General features: G+C 35.4%; 1 protein-coding gene across 1 annotated transcript in view; it reads left to right on the plus strand.

The window, feature by feature from the left end:
* Positions 1–15,243, plus strand: part of LOC108577234 (serine-rich adhesin for platelets-like) — a 194,090-nt gene that overhangs the window by 167,527 nt on the left and 11,320 nt on the right. Inside the window, exons 2-4 of the mRNA XM_017940366.1 lie at positions 5,630–5,829; positions 13,456–13,558; positions 13,638–13,723. Coding sequence (XP_017795855.1) covers positions 5,630–5,829; positions 13,456–13,558; positions 13,638–13,723 — 389 coding nt within the window. The remainder of the gene's footprint in view (positions 1–5,629; positions 5,830–13,455; positions 13,559–13,637; positions 13,724–15,243) is intronic.

A 15,243-nucleotide genomic window follows, 5' to 3' on the forward strand; every position in this document is an offset into this window, starting at 1 on the left:
CAGTAATGGGAAATTTATAAATTTGCTAGTTAGAAAATTCTTCTACTTTGAATAGTCTCAAGAAATTGAAACATCAAATACTTCAAGAAATTCAAAAAGTATTTTGAGAACTCCGAGACTTTACAAATTCTCAGAATTTCAACAATCCCAAATCTGAAAAATATTTAAAAACTCTAACACTTGAAAAATCTTAATTCACTATAATACACCATTCCCTATTCCCATTGTGGCCTACTCAAAGTAATTCCGCTTGCACCTACAATCTCTGGAATCATCGTAAACTACATTAACTGTTAATTAGGTCAATAGAAATGCTTTTACTAGGCTTAATTAGACCTCAGTTTTGACGATATTTGCGGTGAACTCCGTTACGTAAATTCCTGAAGTAGCAGTTTTGCTCTTTCCTTCTCCATCTTCTTCTAATGACACAGGCGATCATCGACGATCAACGTCCTGAATGTACATCCTCGGGTCAAGTTGGACACGATGATCATCTACGCCTATGATTCGCTAATTGGACGACTCAAAGGGACATCCTACTGCGTTCAAATTTGAGAAGACAAATCGAGGGACCATTTGTTGGAATATTTTTGTCACATTAAATAAGATTGTCTCGCGTTCTATGTTCATGAGGCAATGTTAGAGAGTTGTTTCAAAGACGAAACGTGCTACATTGACGAACCAAGATTGATTCCGACTGATCATGGATCAAGTATGATTTATTAAACGAAAGGAGAATGTGGTTCGTTGTGTGAGATTGCTTAATTATTAGAACGGATTGATTTAGCATTTTTGCTACAGTGTTTTGATCATTCAGATTAATTCGATTGGAGAAAATCTACTGTGTTGAATTGTACGAATTTGCTGGATCGAATTTGAAACGGTATCATTTTATGTTTGAAATCGGAGAAAATGTGTTGTACTTAATTGTTTGAATTAATCGAATTAAATTAGTGACAGTTTCTACTTTCATATTTGAGAATGGCGAGAATATATCGTATTCAGTTGTCTGAATTAAATGAGCTTAATTTTAAAAATATTAACAATACCAGAGATATTAAAGGTACTAAACACATAAAAAACATTCGAGATGTGAAAATTTTGTTAGTTGTTCAATTTAGATAAAATGAGGATCATTGGTTGTCACGATTAAAATGCGGTAATTCCAAGTCTTTTAGGGGACAGAATTGACGTAATACGAAGACACAGAGGCGCTTGGAATTCCTGTGAAAGTTCATCATTCTGTTACCTAACCATTTTTACGATCGTCTCGTTCTTCAGGAATAAAAGAAAAAAAGAAATGGACAAACGGAGGATCTTTGGTGTAGAGCAATTTGTATCGTAAAATAGAAAGTCCCATTATTTGGGCATTAACCTAACGTGCAATAATACGAATAGAGGAAGAAAGTAAAGTAAATCGAATCTTGAAATGATCCTATTTCGTTCAATAGCTATACTCAATAATTAGTTCAATGGGTATTAAAGTTATAGTACCATGATTATAGTAAATGGAGATATTATACTATCAGTTTTTCATCAGAAAAGCTATTTTTAAGAAAATGATGCACTATAAAAATACAACCAAAGAATCCTCAATCAATTTGCTATTTTTCGAGAAGATATTATTCTACAACGATTGATTAACGATCAATGATTCATCTGATTTAATTGCTTCTGAATCAAATATTTATGAGATTGTATTTATACATTGGCATACACTGTCAAGATTTTCCAAAGGATAATAAATATTATTCTTTGTTTCTGTGCCTCTTTCACCCGGTTGACAAACGATGTCCTGCGTGACGAGCATCCTTGAGCCTTTTTCCATCTGTACACGTGCTCCCGTGAGTCACTTGTTCCATGTTGGTTCGCGCCTTTCATTCCTAATCGTTCTTCTATCATTTTCTATTTGGATTGTATAACTTCAAGTGAAAAATCTAATCGCGGAGAAAAATAAATTAAGTTATCTCTGAATCGAAGCTGATGTCTTGTTGCGTTGATTTTTCACGAAAATTTTAAACTTCTAGTGAATTAAAGTTGTTTCGAATTTTGAGACCTATGAGCATTGCGGGCATATTTTTAAACAGATTGAGAATTTTTTTTAGATTTTGAGCGCTTTGAGCAGTTCGGAGACTTTGAGCGGCTTCCGAATTATGAGAATTTAGAGACCTACGAATCTTGCGAGTCTGAGATTCTTTTAGATTTTGAGCATTTTGAGAATTTATGAAACTCTGAGCATTGAATTATGAAAATTTTATGATTCTGCAGCATATTTTCCAACACATTAAGAACTTCTTAGCCTTTGAGTGTTTTGAGAATTTATGAGACTTTGAGCAGCTTGTGAATTATGAGAATTTAGAGACCTATAAGCCTTGTGAGATTGAGAATTTTTCATATTTCGAGAATTTATAGGACTCTGAATAGTTTGAAACTTAGAGTCTTTGAATATTTTATAAACTTTGAGACTCTGAGCAGTCTATTAAAACTAGAATCTTCGAAAAATTTCCCACATTTTCACACTCTGAACATTCTAACGATCTCCCACGATAGCCATTTGGAATTTTTAGCACAAAATTCCCAAGAAAGAGGACCGGTATTCGTGATGCAATCGTATGGAATACGGATGCACCTAATTGAGATGCTGATCGATGATCGCGCGGCTGGTCAGTGGACGTGGAATCGCAATCGATCCCCAGGAGGAGCAGAGATCGGTCGATGTTCGAGCTCAGAAAGGAGTTTCGCGATGAAACTGGCCAATGGTGCACGTTCGAACGGCGGAGGATCAAACCGAAAGGGATGAGGAAAGGCAGAAAACAAGATTACGCAATAGGAAAGTAGCTTTTCGAAGCGGGAGATGAGAGATGAGGTATGGGACATGTTGAAAAGTCACTTAGAATCCGGGACGAAGAATTAGAGAAATCAATTGACAGTCGCGATTTATGTAGATTCGATGTAAACTTTATCTGTGAACATTAAACCGGAGTCTGATGGACTTTATCTCGTTCAGATCTAGATTCTATTTAGAAATACTGTAAATACCGACGTAGATTTTCAATCTACATATCACATAGAGATAATCTAATTGGAAAGGTAGAATAAAGGTGTAATTTAAATTTGATGTTTCGTTCGCGTTTAAATAATAAACCTTCATGATGTGAAATTAATGATTCGAACTCCCTCTTCTAATTAATTTTCATTCAAACTACTTGACTCGTCGAAAAAATTGAATTACATCATAGTCGACGATTAAAACACTAAAACAGGGAAGAATCTCAGGAAAAAAGGTGCAGAAATACAAAGTGTGAAAAAAGGAAGCCAATGGGAGAATGAATAAATTAAACGGGCCAAAGTTTAAGAGTTCAAAGCACAGAAGCGAGTAGCAGGCGAACAAAAAAATAAATAGTGATAAAGAAGAGGGTCGAAAGGGTCTTCGAGAGGTGTAAACAGAGCAATACGAAGAGGAGAAATGAAAGAAAAGAAAGAAGGGAGAAAAGAGAAAGGAGGAAGAAGAGGGAAGAGAGAAAGGAGAAAAAGGTGAGAAGAGAGAGCAGAGATGCGAAAGAGTGAGATGGAGGTGAGTCGCGTGTGCAGAACGAAGGCAATGTCATCCAACTTACATAATGTGTCCTCTTTCTTCAATTACACGCGCCCACGTATCGATGCAGCACACATTTCGCCCGCTTATACACACCTTTTGGTTACATCCAAGAGACTTTTGCTCCTACCATACCTACGGAACAAGGAGGAATGGAATTGCCAGCCAGTGGAACAAAAAGAATGTAGGATCTTGTGTTCCCTCGAACACGCAGCACGCTTGATGAAGTTATTCTTGGAATTATCCTCTTTTTTGTCCTGTTCCTTGACTCATGGAGAAAACAATCTACGCTCTTTTTCTGCTCCCTGATATTCTTTAAATGGATCGATTTTTTCACCTGCCTTTTCGATACATACTTTAAGGTCTAGGTTAGGGGCTTTCTTCACTTCTATTACTTTTCTAGTTTAGATCTTAGAAGTTAATGCTTTCTGAATTTTAAGTTGTTGGAACTTAGATTGAGATTTAAATTTGAAAAAAAAAAATTCAACAAATAACGAACCTCCTCGTGATCCTAATTTCTTCAATCTCTCATCTCACTCCACCATTGCTATCTTATTAACAAAAAGAATATGCACTGTGAAAAATGACGACCTACTCAATTCTAATACTTTCATCTATGCAGAAAACTCCAAGTGATTGTAGGAAAGTGTGCAAATATTGATTTTTAGAAAGAAAGTCAGTTATGTTAAGGACATCAGAGTGAAACAAATGTACAAATAAAGGAAGCATTTTTAATTAAAATTCTCGATACGTTTGCTACATCATCGAACTCTTTCATATGTGATTCCAAGATCACCGATTCATCGATGCATTTCCACAGAGGCAGAGAACTGAAGCATCGAGGGCGTAGTAGCGTGAGCGACAATAAATGTCAGATCGGTCGCAACGCGATCGTGGGACGAGAGTAGCGAAGCTGGCACGCGCGTGTTACGCCCGTTTCGGCGCGTAGATCATTATTTTGCAAGCAGAGGTATCGTGGAAAGGAGATCGATCCGTGCAACGATCGACGCGTGGTGCTCTCCGCGAGAGACGGCTAACTTTATGGGGCACCGTTCTACTTTCCATTTTAATTGCGAGCATCTGGGACTGCCCAGGTGGAATTCGATAGCTCGAACCAGTCAGATGCGACGCGAGATCGGTTAATGGAAGGATCATGTCTCTAGAAACGTTCTGAACGACACTTTCCACTCGTCTGTGAATCACTTGGAACGACGATCATGTTTTCTAGCTGAGAGGATTTAAGATTCTGAATGTTTCATTAGCGATGGAGTAGATTTGACGAGAATGGAAGGCGGTTGTTAATGGTTTTATAGGCTTGAGGTTTCATAGGTTATAGGTTTTATGACTTAGATTCAAGTGAAACTTTTGCTAATTTTACTTTGAGAACACTTGAGGAAATTTCAATTACACTAAGGCAGAACTATTCATCCGGATCAAGTGTAAGTTACACTGTATTAGCTATATTTGACTCTACTAACCTAGTTCAACTCTAAAGAAACTTAAACCAACTTCACCTTAAGAACACACAAAATCTAAATTATTCTCACTAAACTCCACTTGTTCGAACCACTTCTAAGTAAAATACAGCTGAAAGATCATTCAACTCCACTTCTTCGTCAATTTCACTCAACATCGGCTTAAAGAAGACACTGGAACTCAACGTAACTCAACCAGTTCCATTTCCAGCCTTCAGCATAATCATCAAATCAACTTCACTCAACTCTATCTGAAAGGCAAGACAGCTAAACTTTATACAGCTCAACCAGTTTCACTTCCAGCCATCAACAATCACCAAATCGTCACTCATCTCCATCTGAAAGAGAAGACACCTAAACTCGATGCAACTCCTTTCCCAGAAAAGAGAAAATAACCTGCAAAAACCTTCAGCATAATCGTCAAAACGAAAAAAAAAGAGGAAGAAGAAGCAGCGACTTGTGTCGCCAATCCTCGCCAAAATTTCAGCACGAAGGCGCGGCAGAAATTCCATCTCACAACAGAGGGATGACCGTTGTGCGTTCTCATATCGGGTGAGAGGTGGAAAGCGAGAAGAAGAAAGGTAAGAGGCGCGGATCCCTTCCCTTTCGTCGTGCAAGGAGTTGGAAGAAGAGTCTCGGGAGGAGATCTCAGGCTCGCAGTGCATCGGCTGCTTCACGCTGGCCGGACGTTCGACGTCGAACAGCTCGCCGGGACTCATGCAACGTGCGACAAAATGCCGATCACGCTGCCTGCTCTGTGTAAGTGTCGCCACGCGAAAACGAATCGAATTTCCGCCGCGAACACGAACGCCGATTCGAAGGTTTGCCGCGACTCGGATTACATTATATATTTTACCTGTACTCTACGCACGGTGTAGACCCGTTTCTTTCTGGTCACAGGTAAGAGGTGATCCCGATGAAGTTGCTGATTCGTTCGGTAGAAATCGTGTCTGAGAAAGAAAGATGTTGTAGGACGTTAGTAGGTGATTGTGAGGTGATTGTACTTTAGTTCAGGTATTTCACGATGTGCTCGAGAGTATTTAGGTCATGTTTGATTCGTCGTGGTCAATTTGTGGGTGATGGAAGGTTTAGTCTTAGGAGGTACCGCGAGCTAATTCGTTTGAAAGATGTTGAGTTGCTAGTTCGTTTACATGTGCTATGAAATATTGAAATTTGTATTTAACACGAGGTGTACTTAATTTATGTATGCTATACAATGATCAGATTTATACTTGATATGAGGTGTTCAACTTTTATTAGATTGAAGGTTTGGTTTTAGGTGATATTGTGAGGCATTTGATTTGAGAGGTGTTGCGTTGGTACTTGATTCATAAGTGCTATAAAATGTTAAGATTATATTTAGTATGCAGTGTTCAATTTGTAGATGATAGAAGGTCTGTTTTTAGGAGGTGCTGTAACATATTTATATTTGTTATGAGGTGATACTCAATTTTGTTATTGATAGGTCTAATCTTAGGTCTAATCTTAGGTGGTAACATGAGGTGTCTGGTTAGCTCTACAAAATTTTGCATTAGGTCATGCAAGATCTTTGGTGGGTTCTTTACTTAAGATGTATGATTTACATTCATATCATAAAATGTCTTCAATTTTTAACTACTTGTCTTCCAAGATATTTGCTTTGCATCTGTACATTTGATAAACAGTGTCTAGTTTCTATTTAACACAGTGTTCAATTTTTATCTGATATGAAGTATCTGATTTAAGATTAATGAATCGTTCAGAATAATAATGTCCCGTTTTTAGTAAGGATTAAAAAAACAAATGTAAAGTGTGACAGTAACTGTCTCATATTTCATGAACCATAAACTGAATATCAGTCAAAAGGGGAAAAAAATGACACTGCTGACAGACACTACAAATGGTAGTTATTAAATTCTGCTCTGTTCTCATAACGATTATACAACATGACCACTCTGATACTAATTAGATCATGATTAAATTCTCCTGTACACTGTAATATATCTTCAGATCTTAATTTACTTTGCAATTAATATTTCTTCCACAAAGCAATATGTAAATAAAGAAGGACAGTGATGCTGAAGCTATATAATGAAATATGATGAATATTCTACACCGATGATATAATGTAAATATCTTCTCCCTGGCAAAAGAATTCATTTCACTTTCGTACAATTCCCAATTAATTGGCACCTTCGCGTTTAAATAGGATCCGGAAATTATGGATTTCACCGCGAACGTTCAATTACAAAAGCATTGTTCAAATATAATGGGTGTTGCGTGGGAGTGATTTATTCCGCTTGACATTTGCTTTGTAAATAATAGACTCCTCTGTAATACAATAATTAATACCAAAATATTCTTAAATTCGATTTATATTCTGTTTATTGAAAAACTAATACCGAACAAATAAATAGTGTTCTATGGGGAATGTTAAATTTCGGATAATTTGTTCAACAATCTACAGGATGTTCAAAAAAATGTCAACACTTAAACGGAACTAATGATACTATTTATTTTGTTTTCAAAGAGTTTTTACTTGTTCATCTTATTTTTACTTACAGAAACGAAGAAAATTAGGAGCGTTAGTATAAGTTGTTGATACTTCTTTTTTAACCACCCTGTATATTAAAATTTCAGTTCCGTTTTTACTTCTATAAATATCGTGTACACTCCGTGCAAGTGAAATCCACATGATTCATAAACTGCACGGGACAGGAACACGCGAATTCTCAATCTCACGACTGTATTCGAGGTACAATGAAGTGTTCTGTTACGATTGTACGAATGAACGGACGATTCAATTGATCGGAAGTGACACGACGATCGATACAATGGAACAGATAAAACAAATACCGAAACTTTTCGTAAATCTTCACACGCCCAATCGAAATCCTCCATTTCTTAGAAAAATACAAAAATATCAATATTCTTCTTATTTTTACAAATTTTCTACTTCGAACTAGATGGTTAAACTTAGAAAAAAATTATAAAAAATTTTCTGTTGGTTAAAAATGTTTAAAAACAATACAAAATTTACCGCATAATTTTTTTTAAATAACGTCGAATATTTTACGAAATTGCAAACATGTGGATAAATTTTAGCGGAATAAATATGCAATTAGTTTGCTCTGCTTGCTACACTTCATTGTTTTCCTCGTCGAATATGCACGCAGAAATTGCACAAGACCCTTTCACGGTGTAAATTCTCACCGTTACGAGGGCATCAATCAGAAGCTGATCGAGATGTGTGTAATTCAATTTTTAACGTGGCTACTGGTTTCTGCGTAGTTTCTGCCGAGAATAAAATAACATAACATGAAGAAACAGAAGAAACGATTTCTTCGTTTAGCATTGAATTATTCAAAAATTCTATTTTCCAAGACTACAAAAAAAAAAAAAGAAAAATTATTCCAAAAGCAAAGAAAACGAGGAGAGTAAGGGATAAAAGATAAAAAAACAAGTTGCAAATTTAAAATTTATTAAGAACTCAAAAGTAGCGTTTTCTAAGTTTCTTCTTTTCGAATATTAGCAAAATAATAGAAAAAATGTTCTAAATGCAGTGCAAACATTTTCCACGAAAATACCACTGAAGTAAAGTATGGAAACTAAGAAATGACGAAAGTAGGATATTCCCAGAACCATCACAAAATTCTTTTTACCTAACACACAAGAAATCCCTCACTTCTTTCGCCATTATGGCACCACATTCTCCTCCGATCAGTCATTAAACTAATTTGCCAGTAAAATCTAACTAAATTACACTTGATTTACAATGGAATTACACTTGTAATTAAAGCAATTCACAGAAAAAAAAAGAAAAAGGATGAAACGAGTCAGAAACGAATGACTTTTAACAAGTTTAAAAGGAAACGAAACGATTGTGGTCTTTCACGATCCATAGTATTCCGAGACTCTCTTAGACATCGAACTTCTTGACCTTTCTTTTGCTCATCTTTTTAATGCCAACAAGTACAATGAGCGTGTAAGTACGGGTAGACACCGGTGATCTGTTTGAACAAGAGAATGAATCGTTTGGAATCCATGGCACTTGGATCATTTGAAACGATAGAATCGCCCCTCCCACAACACGTGATCCCGTTATCCCGCATTCTCAATGACATCACTCGGCGTTATAGTTTTTTAATTGGGTTACATGCGAGAAAGCGCCCAAGACCGGCTGGGACAAGCGACTATGGTCGTTTGAACAACTGTGATACACGAGTGATCCTTCGGTTCGTTGGAAACTGTCTCGATTGGATCGATTGTGAATGGATTATTTTTTTTCAAATTTCAAAAAATTGGAAAACTGAAAGTTTGGAAGATTGAAGAGTTATCAATTTGGGGAATAGGAGATTTGCAAGTTTCCTAATTTGCGAGATTTAGAATTAGGAAACTTGGAAAATTGAAAATTTGGTACTCGGAAATTTGCCGATCGGCGAGATTTTAAAGAAGGAAATTCGGGAAACTGAAGAATTAAAAATTTGCGAATTTTGAAACTTGTAGATTTGGGAAATTGAAAATTTGAAACTAGTAAAATGGTAAATTCGCAGATTTGGAGATTGGAAAACTAAAAACTTACCACTGTTAGCCAAACTTAAAGAAACAGAATTACAATAGAATTCTGAAATTTCCAAGAGATTCACGAATGAAATTAAATGTCGAAATTCATTGTTAACGCCTTCCTTACAAACCTCCAAAGTCGTGACTATTAATCCACCCTGTAATGGAAGCAAATTACAGCCATTGCTCCTTTTTTCACCACTTTTCATTCGCATAATTTGCGACTCTCTTTCGACAGATTTGCAACTAATTCATATTTGCGTACCGTGGGCTGCGTTAAGTAAGAACAAGCCGTGTTTCCATCACCTCTGACGCATTCTCTGGCTATTGCAAGAGGCGTCTGCTTCTGTTTTATTTGTAGCTACGCTACAGGAAGGACGACTCTTTGGATGTCGAAATTCCGGTGACGCAGAGGCTGCATCGTTAGCTTGTAACCTCATGGTCATAACTTAAGAAATGAGTGCCAATAATTCGTAGTGTTTTCGCGTAATTCACGAAGAATCAGGTTAAGTTAGTCACATCACGCGTTTAAGTTTCATTTTGTCCCAACAAACAGAGTTTCATTTAGTATATTTCATTTTACGCAGGTATATTAATTGAACTACTCATTTATTTAATGTCACATCGACTTACTAGACATTAACAACCACGGAAAATTACGGAAAAACAATTATACATACATATAGACAAGGAAATAGGTGGCCAAATTTTGGTACCGTATTTTACTGTTCCTAAGGATGTTCCTTTTTGAGATATAGACACTTCTTGTTTACATCGAAAATTCAAACTTCGAATTTCAAGCACTGTCATAATTTCTTTTGTTAAAAGTAAGTAATATGTTAGAGCAAGTTGTGTTGACATTAAAGGCAGCGTGTTTCACAGTAAATCAGTATGTATCTAAACGTTTCATAGTGAAGACAGTGCTATCAGAATGATTTAGTCTAATATCGAGTGGGCAGATATTCACTTTACTTATGGACGAGCTAATAAGAAAGCCAGAAAAGCTCAGTGTCTCTTCTTTAAGTAAGTTTCAAACATTCCTACAATACTCTATCATAATCTAGAAGTGTCTGTATCTCGGAAAAGAGAAGTTTTCAGACCTGAATATATATGACCTTTCCTCATTCTTAGGAACAGTAGAGTGCGGTACCAAAGTACACCACTGGACACCAGGGACACCAATTTTCTTGCGATTCTAGCAACTGGACCAGGCTTTAGGTCTGCTCCAAGTGAAGTTAGAAAAAAATCGTAGAGGAAGTCATTGCACTGTTTAGCAAGCTTTATCATCCTATGGTACGATTTTTTCCCCGAAAGTACGTCGATGCACTTTTTTTTTGCATAAATTGTCCCTTCGAGTAAGTTTGCGAATAAAAGATATAATTCATTGCGTTACATTTTTTGCCTTATACATCTGTACCTTTTATTCGTAGAATTACTCGAAGAATTAATTTATGCAAAGAAAAAGTGTGGTTCCATTTCAAAAAAGTGAAGTTACACTTTATAAGTGCACCGATGCATTATTGAAAAAAATCGTATTATAAGATAATAGAGTTCTGTTAAACAGTGAAATGTTTTCCTCTACGATTTTTTTCTAACTTTACTTGGAACAGAGCTATAGCGTAGCCTAGTTGCCAGAATCACCATATACATACATTACATATATACATATATACAAATTATTAAATTTAACAAAATATTTTTAGAAACGGTTTGAACTTTTTAAGGTAATTAATTAAATTACGGTTTCAGGTAGTTCTTGGTTTATAAATTTCTGTATACTGGAAATTCTTCGATTAGATGTTTTAACATAAAGCTGTTTTTCTTTTCAATTTATTGGACAGTTTTGTTGAAACCTATCTCTTGAAAATACTAATTTACCAATACTACTATATTATGCTTAAGAATTTCTCTTTAATGAAACGAACGATAAGTAGTAACCTTTTCTAAAATTACCTTAAAATGGACCAACCCAACACCACAATCAGTTTCCCTCAGGAAAAACATCAATCTCAGCCAAGTATTAAGCGACAATATCGAGGAAATAGATCTTCAATGATCTCTAACTCGCGGTTTAAACGTCATGAGACGACGATTAACACCACAAAGCGAAAGCGTATAATCAGACGTCGTTAATGAATCTCTTGTACTCGCTAATATCTTGAAAATTGCACGAATTTTCTCGCCTGTGATACTTTCCATTCCTTTTTTACCATAATTAAACTATTAAAATTAAGCGTTAAAATGTTCTATAGTAATAATACGTTGTTTTTTCAAATGAAACTTTAGATATATCGTGTTTTTTCGAAAAATAATATATCTAATCAAAATAATTTCCATAGGATTTTATGCACTTTTTCTAACGATTCTTATATAACTTAATAGCTTCACTATTCGAAATTTATAAAAATCATTAGTTTTTGTGCTGTTAATTATTCTCAAATAATTTATTTGTTAAAACAATTGTTCGAAGAAATGGTAGTCTGTTAGGGAAAGGTCGAGTGAATAGAGGAGGATGTGGTAAAATTTCATATTCTTTACCGTGGATTGTATTCAATAATTTTTCTTGAAACGCCATTAACTCTTGGCTCACTTTCCAGTAAAAAGTCAACAATCTTGAATGTTGCACACCAACGTTGAAGTGTCTTAACATTTACATAACCTTTTTTAAATGCTAAATTGATATTTTCAGTAGTTTTTATCGCAGTTTATCCAAGATTAAACTTATGTGAGAAAATTACGCGCGTATCCCAATTATACATTCATCAGGTCAGATAACAATGTCCAAACAATAGTTTTATACTCTCTAGATTAATGATTTCGTATTTCTGTCCATAGTAATTTTTCAGTAAAATAAACATTTTTACAAGTGGCCACACAGTTAGATTTGGTGTATTTAACTATTAACAAAGAATAGAGGAAAAATTTCTTTCCTGGAAAGGGTTAACTATTGCATATAAAAATTGACAGTAGGACAGAATTTAATATACGGCATTTTAAGCATTTTAATAATAGTAAAAAAATGAGAGGATGAGTTTGAACATTTTCAATGTTGACGATTGTCGTAATAATTGATGAGATTATTGTTTCGTAGGTTGTGGCGTGCTTTACGTGATTGCATGATGTTATGGTGAGGTAGAGAAGAGTTGACAGGGAGATAGTTAGGTTAGAGGTGTTAATGGGTGTTTCGAATACGAGGATTTGTCGACATGCTATGTTTACTCGCGAAGGATCGACTGTTTTCACGCTCGAACGATATACGCATACGTAATGCGAGGTAGAAAGTGGAATTTATGGATTGGGAGGCGATGATAACGGGTTGTGGCATCGATGCTGGTTAGAAGAATTGAAAATGTGGATAATAAGAAAGGAGAGAATTGGAAATTTGAAAAAATTCAAGAATTAAGCGTGTGAGAAAAATAGCAAAGTTTGAAGATTGGAGAATTAGAGATTACAGTTTCGTTCAAATATTTGAGATTGCAGCTTTTCTAACAAATTCCCAGATTTTCACATTTCTAAAGTACTCAATTTTCAAATTTCTAATATATCAGGATTCCGCATCTCTAAACCTGAGAAATTTCGAAGTGTTCATTCTTCATTTCGTGAACTGTTCCATTTCCAAACTAAAGATCGTTGAATCATAAAACGTCGAAGTCTACGAATACTGAAATATTAGCACCCAGGAAAAGAAAGTCCACAGTAATACCTAAAAACTGAAATATCTTCCATGATATCGACCTTAAGAAACGTGACAGAAAAATCTCGAAGCACCTTCGAACAAATTGACTTTTAGAAATATTTCATCCGTGTAACATCTTCGAGCGAAGGCACTCCTCTTTCCTTCAGGTCTCGTGACGCTGGTCTTGTGCAACGTTCACGGCAGTCTTGAACATGAAATTCCAAGGAGGAGCTTCCTGTCACGAAGAGCCATCGATGGAACCAGAGGGAGGTATTGCGTTCAATTCGTTTCGCGCGTGTACACATGCGGACGCGTGCAGTCTTTGTAATGAGGTACGATGTCGTTTCAGGAAGTACTTCGATCCGGAAGAAGAGGGTGCGTTCGACAGCTTTGGATCCGCTGGTGGCCAGTACGATCCTTATCAGGAGAAAACAGGTAAATCGTGAAGTTATTTTATTCGTACCTATTTTTATTCAAAATAGCCCCTTAAGATGAAGTAATTTTAAGGAACTAGAGCTTGTATAATTGTGTTAAAAGAAGTTTTTAGTGGAAGAAAGATACTGAGGTTTGACGTGATGAGATATTAGGAAACTTAGATATGGGAGAATTGAGAATTCGGGGACATTTGTAAATTGGAAATGTTGAAAGTTCGGAAACTGGAAATCTGGAAAATTGTGAACTTGGGAAATTAGAGATTTAGGATATCAGATATTTGGAAAATTGCAGATTTGGGAAATTACTAAATTAGGCAATTGCAATTTTGGAAAATTCAAAATTGAGAAAATTGCAGACCAATGGAATTTTACAAATTTGTGAAGTTCTAATTTGAAAACTGAAAGCCCTCGATATTTCCTCCAATTGCGATCAATGAGTGTTAAAATAAAAGCTTGGATAAAAACGGAAAACGAGGTGATTGACTGCTTTACAGACAACGAAACGTGATATTTATCAACCTCAGATAGTGTCACCCATCATGATAATTGATAAGACAACGAACAATGCATGTAAATGAAGTCGATGGTGTTATGAATAGGGAGATTGTTAACAGGAAGCGATGATATCAATCTCTAAAGTGATTTTATGAGAATTGCCAGTTAGTAAACGGGGACAGGTCAAGGAATTCCTACAGAAAATAGAATTTAAAAAACCATCACCGTTCTTTCCAAGTTATTTTCAAAGGTATTGCTCAATTTTTCATTCCGTTCCATTGAATTTTCTCCACAGACAATCGCAACCTTTTTATTTCTCCATCTTCAATAATTAATAACTCCTGACACCATTTTTACCGATTGACGCCATTGTCTAAGAATCCTCTACCATATGAAATTGAAAAATCCGAGGAAACAAATTCGTTGTATGCTAATGAACGATTCTATTGATTAGTTAGGCGGCAAGATTATTTATTTCCTTTCTTTTTCCATAATTAACGACACGTTGACACCGATTCTACCGGTTGTCGCGATCATTATACCTAGAAATGCTCATTTGTCTTATTTCTTCTATCATTCTTTTCTTATAAGATACTATACTACACTAAGATTATAAATTCACAATATTAATTTGAAAAACATTCCCTACTTCGATAATATTCCATTCCAATATTCCTATAATATTCTACACTCCGATAAAATGATGAATTCACAATATTAATTTGAGAAAAAATTTTTCACTAACGTAATCCATCAAAATAAATTACTATCAAACAGCAATCAATTTCCAATAGTAAAATGAAGAGAGGTTTTGAGAATATCACACGGTAACTACCAATTTCAGAATTTCAAAAATTGGAAAATTGAAAACTTATAAATTTGGGAAATAGGAAATTTGCGAGTTTGCCAATTCACGAAATTTGGAAATAGGAAACTTGGGAAAATGAAAAATTGGAAACTTGAAAATTCATAAATTTGGCAAATAGAAAATTTGAAACTTTGGAACATGGAAATTGAAAATTGGTA

The sequence above is a fragment of the Habropoda laboriosa genome, unplaced genomic scaffold, assembly GCF_001263275.1.
Source record: "Habropoda laboriosa isolate 0110345459 unplaced genomic scaffold, ASM126327v1 scaffold698, whole genome shotgun sequence".
Taxonomy (NCBI): domain Eukaryota; kingdom Metazoa; phylum Arthropoda; class Insecta; order Hymenoptera; family Apidae; genus Habropoda; species Habropoda laboriosa.